This window comes from Lepidochelys kempii, chromosome 1 (assembly GCF_965140285.1).
Source record: "Lepidochelys kempii isolate rLepKem1 chromosome 1, rLepKem1.hap1, whole genome shotgun sequence".
Taxonomy (NCBI): domain Eukaryota; kingdom Metazoa; phylum Chordata; order Testudines; family Cheloniidae; genus Lepidochelys; species Lepidochelys kempii.
The window spans coordinates 334,198,614-334,215,233 of record NC_136380.1 but is presented as its reverse complement, the minus strand read 5'-3'; the positions used below and the strand labels follow the sequence as shown (position 1 = coordinate 334,215,233).

Sequence of the window (16,620 nt, the reverse complement as noted above, 5' to 3'; positions counted from 1 at the left end):
TTTTGTAATTGTGATTAATTTTTTTGAGTTAATCACGAGTTAAGTGCGATTAAGCAACAGCCCTAAAATAAACCTAGTTGGATGGGCTATGTTCAATGTAAAAAAATACTTTCTTCTGGGGCAACTAATTGAAAATGGACAATAAATGACTAATGCGGAGAAAATAGCTGGATAAGGGAAAATGTTAGGGGTCTCAATTGACCACAGAGGATCTATTCATTCCATTGCAAACACTTCAACAACTGTATAATCTACCTGGTGCAAATGGTATTTCCTGAAGCTTAAACATCTTTTGAAGGACATATTCAATCCACAGGCAGTGGAACTGCCAGAAATCCAGAGTTTCTGTTGCTCTGAAGAGAGCTCCCTTGGTTTTCCAGACCAGTTGTAGCCTCTTAAGAGTTCCTGGTCCAAGTGACTCTCCCTAATTTAGATTATCTGTGCTGGGCCTGGAACAAAAAAATGTATATAAACCTGAGCCCTAGCCAATGGGGAAATGCCTTGCATTAAAAATTCTTTTGTTGATATATGATTAAGGCTGATCCAGCAGAAAATTATATTTCATTCACACTGGTCTCCACATAAGTTACAGTGCTTGGGTTTTCCCAACACAGACTGCTTCTGGAGATGTGGGTCTCCTGGAGCCCTGCTGGCTCATGTGCTTTGCGATGGTCTCAGGATCCAGTCTTTCAGGCTAGAAGTAGATAGGAGGATTAATATGATGATGGGTACAGTCTTAGAAATTACTTTCCAGAACTGTGTTTTGGAATATATCCCAACATCTTGGAAACTCTCTAGCTCTTGGGAAGCTTGTTTCCATAGTGCACTGCTTGTAGACAAATGGCTTATATTGCTTTGATGGAAGAGCAGATTGCTTCCAGGGATAGAAGCCTGGCTGGCTGGCAACTACAGAGTGAGTAACATTTCAAAGAAGATGGGCCTTAGACAAATTTGAAAAGATTCAGTCTAACTTTGTACAGGCCTTCATTAATCTCTAGAGGATGAGAACCGAAATGTCGCTCTCATTACCCTCTCTCTTCCCTCTCTTCCCCCCACCGCTCTGTTTTCTGCCCTCCCATTCTTTTATCTTGCTGTCCCTTTTAAAAACCTTTATTTCTTTAGCTCCCTTTTTTGGGTGGTTTTACATCTACCCAAACAGCTGACATACATGTGTACCACCAACCTAAAACTGAGATCAGTTCACCAAGCAGAAGGATTGAATTTATACAAAAAGAACAGGAGGACTTGTGGCACCTTAGAGACTAACAAATTTATTTGAGCATAAGCTTTCGTGAGCTACAGCTCACTTCATCGGACGCATTGTGAGCTGTAGCTCACAAAAGCTTATGCTCAAATAAATTTGTTAGTCTCTAAGGTGCCACAAGTCCTCCTTTTCTTTTTGCGGATACAGACTAACACGGCTGCTACTCTGAAACCTGAATTTATACAGTATGCTGAAATAAATAATATGGTTTCATATACTTGTTTGATGAGTGAATCTGTAACACAGAACTGGCATTGCTGGAATATATGGTATCATATATATTTATAATACAAATTCTTGATGATTGTACTATGTATATTTTGGCAATCTAATTGTCATAACTATACTTTCTCCTCCTCTCCCCGCTTATTTTTGGAGGGGAAAATTTTAATAATACATAAATTTTAAAATTAGTTTCCAATTCACCCGATAATCACGTACCCCGCAAAAGAGACAGAGGACAACTAGATACTTCGATATTTCTCTACCATTTGTTCAACACTCAGACAAAATACACTCATTCGCCAAAAACCAGCACACCTGTCCAATTATTTTCAATATTAACATTTGATAGACATGCCTAGTTAAATATATGTAAACAGAGATTTCACTCAATTTATAAAATCACCAAAAACAGCATGTCTTGGGTAACGTAAAGGTGCTCACTCTGAAATAAAGATAACACCCTATTAAATGAGCTGAGGATTATATTACTGTTTAATGTTTCTCTAAGCAAAAGCTCACTGTTGTAATGAACATTGTTTTGGCTCTGATATTTACATGGCAAAGATTTGTTAAAACTTCATAAATAAATAAATAGTTTTAAAAATATTTTCTTCTTTTCCAAGACTAATTTTGGAGTACGTCTGCAACATAAATCACATCACATGTTCTGAATGTTTTAATCAAAGATTCATTCCTAAAACTTTCTAGTACAAAGAAGAAACACAGTAGCCTCACATTTATGCTCCATTTATTATGCCATCCTATCTAGAGAGGACAAATGCATTTCTTTGCTAGATAGTTATTGAATATTTAGATAATTTTAGAGGAGAGAGGGAAATTTCCCCTCACTATGCCCATACAAATGAATCACTGATTCTAATACATGCATATTTCAGTAAATGTTGCAGTGTAGTATGCATGCAAGGGTGTTTTGTGGAAATCAAAGAATCTTTATAACGAATTTATTAGTGAACAATGGTAACCTTGTGGCACCTTAGAGACTAACCAATTTATTTGAGCATGAGCTTTCGTGAGCTACAGCTCACTTCATCGGATGCTGTAGCTGTAGCTCACGAAAGCTCATGCTCAAATAAATTGGTTAGTCTCTAAGGTGCCACAAGTCCTCCTTTTCTTTTTGCGAATACAGACTAACACGGCTGTTACTCTGAAATGGTAACCTTATTTTCTCCACACAGAAAAAGTCAATTCAGTTCAGAGATATCAAACACATTAAAGCTAATCTTTTATTTTAATGTAGTATTTATGCTGTTTTCTGTGACTTTCTTTAAAGGATCACCTATTTCAACTGGACTGGCACAAATTTGAGAGAGGACGAGGCAGGTGCCCTTTTGATCCCAGCTCCTCCTTCATCTCAACTTTAATTGGTAATGAACTTTATGTCTCAATCTTCAAGGTGCTGTCAAACTGTCTTTCTGAGTCTCTTTCGTCAGCTCTCCTAGGTGTTATCAGTATTTCTCTACAGCCTATGGCATGTCAGACTTACTTCTATCAGTGGTGCCCACATTAATATTACATTCCAGACAGTGTTAATTTGAGCAAGTGTATCTCAGACGAGTGAGCAGATGTTCTATTTCATGTGCTGTTCTACAAACATAATTGATTGTCACTTATTGTCAAAGATTCATTCCTAAAACTTTCTAGTACAAAGATTTTATATACACAGAGAACATGAAACAATGGGTGTTACCATACAGACTGTAACAAGAGTGATCAGGAAAGATGAGCTATTACCAGCAGGAGAGCTGGGGCGGGGGGGTACCTTTTGTAGTAATAATCAAGATGGGCCATTTCCAGCATTTTACAAGAACAGTAGGAGGGGAAATAAACAAGGCGAAATAGTTTTACTTTGTGTAATGACACATCTACTCCCAATCTTTATTCAAGCCTAAGTTAATTGTATCCAGTTTGCAAATTAATTCCAATTCAGCAGTCTCTTAATGGAGTCTGCTCAGCCTCGACCTCATCAACCTCAGCCTGGACCAGTCCACACAAGAGATCCACTTCCTGGACATGACGGTGCTAATAAGCGATGGTCACATAAACACCACCCTATACCGGAAACCTACTGACTGCTATACTTACCTACATGCCTCCAGCTTTCACCCAGACCACACCACAGGATCCATTGTCTACAGCCAACCTCTATGATAGAACCGCATGTGCTCCAACCCCTCAGACAGAGACAAACACCTACAAGATCTCTATCAAGCATTCTTACAACTACAATACACACCTGCTGAAGTGAAGAAACAGATTGACAGAGCCAGAATAGTACCCAGAAGTTAACAGGACAGGCCCAACAAAGAAAAGAACAGAACGCCACTAGCCGTCACCTTCAGCCCCCAACTAAAACCTCTCCAATGCATCATCAAAGATCTGCAACCTATCCTGAAGGATGACCCATCACTCTCACAGAACTTGGGAGACAGGGCAGTCCTTGCTTACAGACAGCCCCCCAACCTGAAGCAAATACTCACCAGCAACCACACACCACACAACAAAAACACTAACCCAGGAACCTATCCTTGCAACAAAGCCCGTTGCCAACTGTGACCACATATCTATTCAGGGGACACCATCACAGGGCCTAATCACATCAGCCACACTATCAGAAGTTCATTCACCTGCACATCCACCAATGTGATATATGCCATCATGTGCCAGCAATGCCCCTCTGCCATGTACATTGGCCAAACTAGACAGTCTCTACATAAAAGAATAAATGGACACAAATCAGACGTCAAGAATTATAACATTCAAAAACCAGTCGGAGAACACTTCAGTCTCTTTGCTCACTCGATTACAGACCTAAAAGTGGCAATTCTTCAACAAAAAAACTTCAGAAACAGACTCCAAGGAGAGACTGCTGAATTGGAATTAATTTGCAAGCTGGATACAATTAACTTAGGCTTGAATAAAGACTGGGAGTGGATGTGTCATTACACAAAGTAAAACTATTTCCGCTTGTTTATTCCCCCCCCCCCCACTGTTCTTGTAAAGTGCTGGAAATGGCCCACCTTGTTTATCACTACAAAATGTTCCCCTCCCTCACCGCCCCCCCCCCCCCCGCGCTTTCCTTCTGGTAATAGCTCACCTTTCCTGATCACTCTTGTTACAGTCTGTATGGTAACACCCATTGTTTCATGTTCTCTGTGTATATAAAATCTCCCCACTATATTTTCCACTGTATGCATCCGATGAAGTGAGCTGTAGCTCACGAAAGCTTATGCTCTAATAAATTTGTTAGTCTCTAAGGTGCCACAAGTACTTCTTTTCTTTTTATGGATACAGACTAACACGGCTGCTACTCTGAAACCTGTCATTCTGGAGATAGTTTTGTGTTGTCTTGTTTTTCTTGATGTTTTCAGTTTACATTTCAGTGGCATAAAATTTGTGGATTTTAATGTTCTTTTGTTGTTTACCTCAAACACCAAATCTCAGTTTGTCCAGAGAAGGAGGGGTGTTAATAGACTGTACCATCTTGAACTAAAATAAGAAAGCTGATCCCTAGTATCGCAAAGGTACTTACCATGAGTGGATTATATAGACATGGAAGATCCAGAAAAAAATATTTTGACTGACTTCCCCATGCCCCATGAAGTACGGCTGAGTATGGATCTTTCACACACTCTTCTTCTGTCTATGTTTCAACCATTTAATAACCATTTAATGATCACACAGTGAGCTCTGCATAGGTATAGGGGGTCCACCTGCACAGAGCGTAACTGTAGGATTGGAGCTTTGCAGTCAGATTCTGCAGTTCTCAGTCTTTACTCAGGCAAAACTAAGAAAATAAATTAGATTTGATTCTGCTCGAACTGCGAGATCAATGTGAGTTTTATTATTGTCTGAAATGGAAGTCAGATTGTGTCCTGATTGAGCACCTCATGCCGGGGCATAAGGTACTTAGCCTTCATGCCTGGATCTTGGAAAAAAGCAGTTTGGGGTACATCTACACAGCATTTTAAAACCCAGGAGTCTCAGAGCCTGGGTCCGCAGACAAGGGCTCCCACGACAGCAGCTGTGTAAACAGGCTTGAGCTTAGCTCTGAAACCTGAAGAGAGGGGTGGGTTTCAGAACCTGAGCTCCAGCCCAAGTGACCACCTTTACACTGCTGTTTTTAGCACTGTAGCACAAGTCCCGTAAGCCTGAGTCTGTAGACCTGGGCTCTGAGACTGGCTGCTGTGGATTCTGAAATGCAGTGGGCCGTATTCTTATAGGTCCCATTCTAGAAGCTCTTCATGTGCCAAATTTTCCTTGAAGTCAATTGATATTCCACAAATGCATGGTTTGTAGGATCTGACTCCTAAGAGCCTGTAACGTTTTTGTATCAGTGGAGAAATGATCTCACCGTTTTCTACTAAGCAGTATGAAAGTTTCCTAAAAACTTTAGGTTCACCAGGAATTTGTTTTATGTTAAGAATCAGATTAACTTTTCTAGGAGAAAGTCTTCCTTTCAATGCAAATATAGCCAGATTGTCTACATTCTTACAAATCTTTGTGAGGAAATGCTGTATTCTTAAAGGGTCATACAGCAGCTCAAGGAACCTATCCTTGATGTTATTTAAAAATAAATACTTATCTGAGGGTATAAAGTTCTTAAAGGTATACATATTTATATATTTTCCTGTTATTTAAGGGGCTCTCGTATTCATAGTGAAGGGAAACGGGAAACACTAGAAGACTATGTTTTAATGTGATTTTTTTTTTTACCTCTTTGACGCCTACAGTGGAGCAACCACAGAAGACATAACACTTGGCAAATGAACAGAATGAATTCTTAGGGCATCTCATGAGATTATGTATTGTAGCTGTTTGGATTTGTGGCACACGGTTGATAGTTTGGGGGGGATTTGTCTGGAGGACAATGAGAAGTGTAGAAACAAGCATTGTAGCCATTAATAGATAACCATTTGTGTGGATGGCACCAAAGCAGCAAGAGTGAAAGGCTGGACTATTGCTCTGTCCAAGTAGAACAAATAAAGGGTAATCTTTGGATCAGATAAGGCAACAGGAAGATTAGTATTGTATGAGAAAACAGGCTAAGACTTACTCAGCCTAAGAAGACTTTAGCCATTTAGCTGTACATGGAGCATTCAGCCATAAAAGGAGATACAAGATAAAGAAAATAAGAGGATGAATGAGGGCCTAGCCACAAGCACTTGAGTACCATATTTGTGTGCTGGCACCCATCTTTGACCAAACATATGCCAAAGAGGCTTGTGCACCTGAGCACCATGACCAAGGGATTCTGGCTCATTTCACGTGAGAGTAGGGGCTTTTCTTGTCCATTCCTTCTTTCTTGCCCCCTTTATCTAGTACTGGATTTGGCACCTCACTAGACAAGCTAGTGAAGAACCATCTGCCCAGCAGAAGGGCTGGTCCTCAACACCAACACTGGCTGGCAAGAGTGTAAACCCAGGGTTTTTTTTTATTCATCCCAGATGAAGAACGAATATATTGTTATATGGCTTTGTAACAAGGGAAAAGGAAGTAGTAAATAGAGAAATAAGTAAAATTTTCAAAAGCACCTAAATGACTTAGGTGCCTAAGTCTCATTAAAAGTCAGTGGGAGTTCGGCTCCTAATTAACTAGGGCCGAGATCTTCAAAGATATTTAGCAAAAAGAAAAGGAGTACTTGTGGCACCTTAGAGACTAACCAATTTATTTGAGCATGAGCTTTCGTGAGCTACAGCTCACTTCATCGGATGCATACCGTGGAAACTGCAGCAGACATTATATACACACAGAGATCATGAAACAATACCTCCTCCCACCCCACTGTCCTGCTGGTAATAGCTTATCTAAAGTGATCATCAAGTTTCATGATCTTGTTTCATGATCTCTGTGTGTATATAATGTCTGCTGCAGTTTCCACGGTATGCATCCGATGAAGTGAGCTGTAGCTCACGAAAGCTCATGCTCAAATAAATTGGTTAGTCTCTAAGGTGCCACAAGTACTCCTTTTCTTTTTGTGAATACAGACTAACACAGCTGTTACTCTGAAAGATATTTAGGAATCTAACTCCTACTGATTTTAATGGGAGTTAGGCACCTAATACCATGGAGAAGATAGACATAAGTCACTTTTAAAAATGGGACTTAGGTGCTTTTGAACATTTACCCAAAGGCTTTTAACAAACCATAAGCTTAACCCAATTCCTTTTTTTATTTTAAATCTCTTTTGAAGGCTTTGAAATCTGTTTCCATCTTTGTAGCCTGCGGGCTTCCTGCCACCACCAACCCCTCCATTCTTTTGAGACCTCCGTCTAAATTTCATATTACTCCCATTTTGGTTTATTATAATTTGTTTTTAAGCAGGAATCCAGCATCCTTCCCAATGGGCTGAACAAAATGACTTTAAAGTTTTATGTACCTACCTCTCTAAGTGTGCATTTTCTGTTCTGTCCTACTCAAACCCATCACCATGGTATCTGACCATTTATTTTGTGCCCATCACAGTGGTATCTGAATGCTTTATAAATTTAAGTCCATATTATTGTTCTGAATAAAGACCTGCATTTTCTTTTCTCTCCCATAGTCTAAGGTTGAGCTAAATTGTCACTTCTTTATTCTATCCTTCTATTGGTCTCTTTCACTCAGTTGTTCTCTTTCCCATTCCAAGAACAGGCATAAAAAACCAGAGGGATCATTATCAGAATGGATTTTCCTAGATAGAAAATAGACATTAAAATCTAGTGTAAATTTATCACAGCTTGCTCATAAAGTATTAGATATATATCAAAAATTATAGGCCTAAACTGTTTTATCAGCCACTGTGGTCTTAGTCAATCAGCCTGAGTGATTTATTACAGAGCTGCTTTGACTATTGAAAGCATATGGGATGATAGGGGGATTTTTGTTTTGTTTTGTTTTTTAGAAAATCGGTCCAAGAGTTTTGTATGGAATTTTTCTAACCATTTACATTTTATGCCACTTCTCTGCAGCTGAACATCTATTCTGTTTCCTTATGCGGACAATATGTGACAAGTTTAATCATTCAGAATAGAATTTTCATCACAAGCTACTTTACCATCTGGTTAGATGACCTGTCATAAAACTCAATAAAATGTGGGATATTCAGTTTTAAAGCCAAGTCAGGAACTATCATTTTGTTGAACCAGGATTTTTAATTGAAGGGCTGAAATACACAAACTTTTCTTTTGACCTAAGTAAACCTATTTAAATCTGATTTTAGTCATACATATTGCAAATTATCTTCCAGATTTAACCATTTCTAAACTGTAGAATACTTGCCATTGGGGTGCTTTGCCTTTTTATTCAAAAGAGAGTCAGATCACTTCAAATGCAAAAGTTATAGCTTAGCGGCTCCATAAAAAGGAGTACTACTAATGGTAACTCTTAATATTTCCGTTGTTTTACTACTTTCACTTCAAATTACTCATACCAAAAACATCACCAACAACGGAAGCACAGCCATTTCTGAGGTAGAAATAGCCTATCTATTCTAAACTTGCAGTAATTTTAAGAGAATTGGAAAATAATATTCGTTTGATATTACATGAAGGGTTCAACTAAAAGGAATGTTGCAATCTTGTGCTGGAATTTGGCACCCTTTTAACCTTGGGTTATACCTGTACTCTTAGGAAAATTGTCTTGGGATATGGTCATGTGTTTTGTGTCACATCAAAGATGAGATCTTCATCACGACACTGCCCTCTATCAATTTGCTGGGATATTGCATTATTGATAACTGTGAGGATACCTGGGTTGTTTCTTTTAAAATGTAGCAGAAAGCCAGGCAAGAGGGAGATTGGTGAAGTTGCCAGGTAACATCTCCGTAAGGGATCAGAGAGAGAGAGTAGCTTTGGAGACAGCACTCCTGATATCTAAAAATGTTTCTTGTTCAGTGTTAGAAGAAAAGGATTTTGTGCTTCTTTACCATTGTCACTTGAAATAAAATCAGTTCTGCATTATCCTCTTTTCTGCACATTTTTGAAACTTTTACACTTTTTTGCTTAGAAGCACAAAATCCTGTTGTCCTGAGTTGTCAGACAAAATTCCAGTTGCTTTCTAGGACTACAGAAATTGTCCCTTAATTTGTTATTTCTAATTAAAAGCACTCCAGAGCAAAGCCTGACTTGATATTAACGAGATAAAAAACAGAAGATACCATTAGACACATTAGATAGTGTACAATGCATGTATCTTCTCTAGAGAGATAAACTACACCCACTCAACTGGGACCACACCAAAATCAGATTCAAACATTTGTTACACAGTCTACCTAAAGTCTATATGTTATCAAAGCCTTGTTTGCTGATTAGAAGCAGATTAGTGTGAATATTTTAGAAAGTCAAGCAAGAAAATGCATCATTTCCCTATACACATTATAACATTTTACAGGTAGTTATGTTAATCTTGTGAATAAATTGTTTTGGCACATCCTAAAAAGTTTACAGTAATGGACCGTAATGTATATGTGATCTTAAAGCAATGAGAATCTCATTATTGAAGTTTAAAGAATCCTAATGCTGCATCTGTTTATTCCTCATTCAGAAAATGTACATTAGAGAAGCGGGCAATGTTGGCTTTACCCTGGATTCCATCTGCACCTAAAATTCCTAGGGAATTTTGAATGTACTAGGAATGCAGAATTCAGCCCTCTTTTTTCAAATAGCAGAATTTCCTTTCCATGTATGAAACTCTTCATCAAAAATTATTTTTAACCTAACCATTGGAGCAACTTACCAAGGTTTGTAGATTCTCCACCACAGACAATTTTTAAATCCACACTGGATTTTTTTTTCTAAAAGATATGCTCTAGTTCAGGGATCGGTAACCTTCGGCACGTGGCACATCAGGGTAATCCACTGGCGGGCCACGAGACATTTGGTTTACGTTGACCATCCACAGGCACAGCCCTCCGCAGCTCCCAGTGGCCGAGGTTCACCATTCCCGATCAATGGGAGCTGCAGGGACCAGGCCTGCGGACGGTCAACGTAAACAAAATGTCTTGTGGCCTTCCAGTAGATTACCCTAATGGGCTGCGTGCTGAAGGTTGCCGACCCCCGCTCTAGTTCAAACTGTAAATAATTTAGGGGGTCCTGCTTTTTTATGGGAGATCAGACTAGATTCCACAATGGTTCTTCTGGCATTATAATCTATGAATCTGTGAGTTGTGTCATTGTTAACATGTTCTGAAATGTTTTCCCTGTGAAGTCAGCTATCACAGCCCACTAATCCAAGCTCCTATTGCTTTCCCCTGATTTTCCTGATGAATCTTCTTGATATGGAATCAATAGTTTGAGCTATTAGACAAGCAAATAGTCAAGAAAAAAGAGAGAAGATATTTATTTGGTTAATCTGTTCCCTACTTTATATAATTACTGTGCTTACAAAAACACTGTGTTTGTGCAAATTTACAGAAAGACAGTAGATGTGGCACTAAGCTGGGAGTCAGAAGTTCTATTTTGGGTTCTGCCCTGATTTAGTGGCAAGTACAAGCAAGTAACTCTGTCCTCCAGTTTGAAATGAGATGCCTGATGATATTTACCTTCCTTTGTAAAATGCTTTGAGATCTACAAAAGAAGAATTCTGTATAAGCCTTATTCAAAGACAATGCAAAAATCTGTCATTGACTTCAGTGGCCTTTGCATCAGGTCCTAAAAGAGCTGAATGTTGTTATTAAGGAAAGTGGAGAGCAAAATTAGAAAAAACATAAGAAACTTATAAATTAAGGTTACAGAAGGAACAACCATCCTGCATGTCCTGTATTTTTTTAATTATATAAATCCTGTAACATAAACAGGGAATATATTAACTTACATTCTTAACTAAAAAATAAGAATGGAAACTACTACTTATTATAAGTGCAAAATGACAGCAGGGATGATTAATTATGGAAATTTATCAGCATTTTGAGACATTTGTGATTCATTCTATATAACCTTAAAGTTGAATTCAGGTAAGTTTTGTTTTTTGTGGATTTTTTTTTTTGTTTTTGTTTGTTTTTGGAGGCGCAGTTTGTATTTAATTTTCTTGAATTCTTTTTTTCTAGAAAAAAGAAACATGGAATTGTCTTTTGTGCTCCCATTTACACTTTGATGATCACCTTTCTTTGAACTTAATGGGATGTAGAAGGAATGCTGTAACCTAATAAGCAAAATCTGCCAAATTGACTTCAGCAAAGTAAAGGCTTCAGGCTTGGATACATATTTTTGTCTGGAGAAGGCAGGCAGTGTTAACAGTTCTTTAATTAATAAAATTAATAAAATCTCTCTCTCTCTCTCTCTCTCTCTCTCTCTCTCTCTCTCTTTCTCAAAACACAAATCCTGCCCCAAGCATAAATTTTACCCTGAAAAGGGAACAGTGACAGACACTGCACAAAGTTTGACTTGGTACGGCACAACGTTTTGATTAAAAGAGTAGAACTGTATAAAATTAACATGGCACAATTAAATCGATTACAAGCTGACCAACTGACAGGCCTCAAAATGTAATTGTTAATGGAGAATCATCATCAAGCAGATGTGTTTCTAGTGGGATACCGCAAGAATTAGTTCTTGGCCCTATGCTATTTTACATTTATATTTATGACCTAGAAGAAAAAATAAAATCATCACTGATAAAGTTTGCAGATGACATAAAAATTGGGGGAATGGTAAGTAATGAAGAGGACAAGTCACTGGTATTGAGAGATCTGGATCACTTGGTAAGCTGGGTGCAAGAAAACAAGAAGTGTTTTAATACAGCTAAATGTAAATGGATACATGTAGGAACAAAGAATGTAGGCCATACTTACAGGATGGGGGACTCTATCCTGGGATGCAGTGACTCTGAAAAAGATGTGGGGGTCATGATGGATAATCAGCTGCACATGAGCTCCCAGTGCAACGCTGTGGCCAAAGGGGCTAATGTGGATCTTAGGATACATAAACAGGGGAATCTTGAGTAGGACTAGAGAGATTATTTTACTTCCATATTTGGCACTGGTGCGATCACTGCTGTGTCCAGTTCTGGTGTCCACAATTCAAGAAGGATGTTGATAAATTGGAGAGGTTTCAGAGAAGAGCCCCATGTGTTAGAGGAATAGAATCTAGAAGCTCAATCTATTTAGCGTAACAAAGCGAAGGTTAAGGGGTGACTTGATCACAGTCTATAAGTAGCTGCATGAGGAACAAATATATCATAGCGGGCTCTTCAGGCTAGCAGAGAGAGGTATAACGTGATTCAGTGTCTGGAAGTTGAAGCTAGACAAATTGAGATGGGAAATAGGGAGTAAATTTTTAACACTGAGGGCAATTAACTATTGGAATAATTTACCAAAGGTAATGGTGGATTTTTCATAATTGACAGTTTTTAAATCAAGATTGGATGTTTTTCTAAAAGATATGATCTGGGAATTATTTTGGGAAGTTCTATGGCCCGTGTTATCCAAGAGGTCAGACTAGATTATGATCCCTTCTGGCCTTGGAATCTATGATTCTAAGTCCAGTAGAGACTTTGCTATTGATTTTACATGGAAGGTGCTGACATACTATGCAGTTGGGCGGCAGTATAAAACCCTGAGATAGAGATAGGAGAGCACTACATTAATATGCACTGTGATAGCGGAATCTTCACAACAGGGGGATAAAAAAGTAGAAATTTGAGCCAGAATTTCAAACTTGGAGGCATCAGGTCAGTACCTACATCTATTTTTGAGGGTGCTTTGTACATATGAAAACCTGGCCATTTATTTTGGTGCCATAATATGATTTTAAAGGCTTGATACAAAGCCTATTGATGTCAGTGGGACAAGAGAGAAAACAGAAAATCCATGAATACCAAAAGGTAAAAGTTTGCAGAATCAAGTTAAAGTTCTTATGCTGAGATCACTTCCTGTCATGCTGACTGTAGCATAATCTCATTGTTTCCTTGTACTTCCCCTGTTAGCTACTGTCTTATACTTAGATTGTTAGCTTTTTAGGCCGGGGACTGTATATCATTTCTGTGTGTGTCTAGCACCTAGTATAGTGGGGGTTTGGTCCATGGGACTTGTAGGTGCTATTGCAATACAAATAATAAAATGGTAAAAAGAAGTACAGTAAATGGTTATTTAAATCCCTCATCCAGCTGATGGTATTTTCCATGTTTTGAGTGTCCTGCTAATCAACTTGTTCAAAGCAGAGAAGCATCATGTTTTGAATTATAAATTTCCACAGTTTTACTGCTATGAAACAGCCTGTGATTTGTCAGATGGAATTTTTGAAAGGCGATATATGGGTTGTGTAGTTCATTAATCAATGTTGCAAAGAATGTTTTGAATATTATTCAGATACTGGCAAGCTCTCTTGTCTTAGCACCACTGGGGTGCTGCTTTGGTTTTTTTTAATTTCACTTACTGATATGTTACATGGTGGTGACTCAGTTTTTGTTATAAGGTAATATCCATTCTTCAAGAAGAGAAGCCGAGGGGAAAACTTCCCTCAGTTCTGAATCAGCTGAGGTCTCTGAACCAGCCCCAGCTGCCAGACTTCTGTAAACTTTTCAGAATAATTATTTCGACTTATGGTGCCATTAAGTTCTCATATAACTCTTAACAGAAACAAAATCCCCACCTATAGGGGGATGTGCACGCAAAATTTGTGCTTTCATTAAAGTCCATAATCACTAGCAAATGTTATTGATCAGTACGTTTATTTTGATTAGGGAGCGAGAAATGGTGTTACTGAAATCTCCACACAGATTAGCTTGGAACTGGAAATAATTTACTTCCGTCTGTTTGCACAGTTTGTGGCAGCAGTTTTATTTTATAATGTAAGGCTGCCATCTACTGGTTTTAACAAGCTACTTTTTTAATGAAACCTAACCAAATGCTAATGTAATCTCAGATTCATAAATGGTATATTATTGAAACACCCTAAAACAGGCACTTGATGTAACTTGAGCATTTTCATATGCGCTGTTTGCATCTCACTTGGAACAGCAAGTGGTCGGACAGGATATCAAACACTGAAGTCCGGTCCAGTGCTGTATGGCTAATGTTGAATCCCTAATCCTTGCAGCTTCACTGGACTGGTCACCTCATACATATGGATGCTATGTGACTCCCCAAAGCCATATTTTATGGACAGTTGAAAATGGGAGTACATATGCTAGGAGGCCAATGAAAACAATACAAGAACACTCTCAAAGCCCACCTAAAAGCTGGCCATGCCGACCCAAACACATGGGAAGCTGCTGCTGGCTGGTGGTAGATTAGGATTGCGGCAGACCTGTTGGTCTGAAGTTAAAGCCATTGAGAACATCTGAACAGAAAAAGCCAAAGAGAAGCAGGCTGTGGCAAAAGCACGTGGCCATATCTGCCCAACATGTGGATGCATCTGCGGATCCCTCATTGATTTACATTTGCCCAAGAAAATACACTGAAACAACTTGACTCTCTTATGTCTACTATGAGTATTATTTATTTATTAAGAGGTGGATATCGTCCTCTTATAAAACTTTGAAATAAAATTTATGTTTGGATATGTTTTGTTTTAGAAAAAGACAAATGTGCTACATTTTAATATAGTTATTAAGTAGAAATCTATGAGCTAAGAACATAAGGGGCAAAGTTTTCAAAACAGCTTAGCTTCCATGTAGGCACCTAGAGAACGGCTGGATTCTTCAAAGTGAGCAGAACCTAGCTGTTCTCATTAAGTCTCTTACGGATAGATTTTCAAAAGTGATCAGCACTCAACATGCTGGGCACTTCTGAAAATCTGGTCACTTCATTTTGGTACCTGAACTGAGCTCTTGCTGAAAAATCTGGCCCCGTTTCTGTTCACAGCTGTCTTTCAGCAAATGTCCTACCACCAGACTCCCCCACCTCAATCTTTCCATTGGGTTATAATGTTCTAAAATAACATTCTGAATGCAAATGAAAAGATTAACGCCATTTTCCTTAGAAATATAGTTGGTGTAAACAACTATGAACAAGAAATAGGATTACAATAAGGTAAAGCATTTTGTTAGTCTCTGATACTGAAGCCTCAGCTCCCAGTGAAGTCACAGTATGTCACAGAATCAGTTTTATTATTAATAATAATTATTATTATTATTATTTATTTTATTTATATATTATCTGTGTATTATGTAATACTTAGAGGCACCATCTGAAATCTGTCCCATTCTTCTAAGCACTATACAACACAGAGTAAGACCCTGCTTTGTAGACCTTTCAGTCTAAATCAGTGGTGGGCAACCTATGGCCCACAGGCCACATGAGGCCCATCAGGGTAATCTGATTACAGGCTGTGAGACATTTTGCTGACGTTGACCGTCCGCAGGCTCGGCCCCCTGCAACTCCCAGTGGCCGCAGTTTGCCTTTCCCAGCCAATGAGAGCTGCGGGAAGCAGCGGGCCACAGGGACTCCCGCCACTGGTCTACATTGACAAGACAGACAGTGGGTGGGAGAAAGAAACATGACTACCTCCATTGTACAGATGGGGCGCTGAGGCAGAGGCACATTAAGTGAATGCCAAAGGTCACACAGGAAGACTGTAGTAGAACCATGAATTAAACCCAGATCTCCTGATCTTAGTCCAGTGTCATAATCGCAACAATGTCCTTCTTTTCTAAGGGCCTGAAGTCAATAAGACTCTTTTCATCAACTTCAATAAGACATGAATCAGGCCATAGATCCATTAAGTGTAGGCACCTTTTGAGGAGCACAATTTGTTTTTAGACAGTAAACTTCACCTTATAAAAAAAGTTGCATCTATAGCATGCTATTCTCTCTTATTATTTATCATTTGTATTACAATACTACCTTAGAGCTCCAGTCACAGACCAGGACCCCATGGTGCTAGGTGCTGTACAAACACAGAAGCAAACAGTAGTCCCTATCCCAAATAGCTTACCCAGTTTCTCTTCCTTATTTACTGTAGCTAAGAGTTCTATATAATGAGGAATGGTGAATCTGGTGGAACCTTTGGTTTTGGTAATCTTACTAATGAATATATTGGACTCTCAGTATAGACATATACAGCATGGGAACTTTTTCTCCTGTAATTTAAACCCATCAGGTATTTTTAATCCTGAGGTTGTTTCAGTTTTTAACAAAATGTTTTTCTCACAAAAGAGAAGCCTGCACTATGTTGGAGAAAGCAGAATTCCTCGCT

The 16,620-nt window shown here is 38.7% G+C and overlaps 1 protein-coding gene across 1 annotated transcript in view; it reads left to right on the top strand.

Annotated features, from left to right (window-relative positions):
• The window catches only part of SEMA3E (semaphorin 3E), a 212,635-nt gene that overhangs the window by 160,114 nt on the left and 35,901 nt on the right, over nt 1–16,620 (top strand). Inside the window, exon 5 of the mRNA XM_073331893.1 lies at nt 2,781–2,874. Coding sequence (XP_073187994.1) covers nt 2,781–2,874 — 94 coding nt within the window. The remainder of the gene's footprint in view (nt 1–2,780; nt 2,875–16,620) is intronic.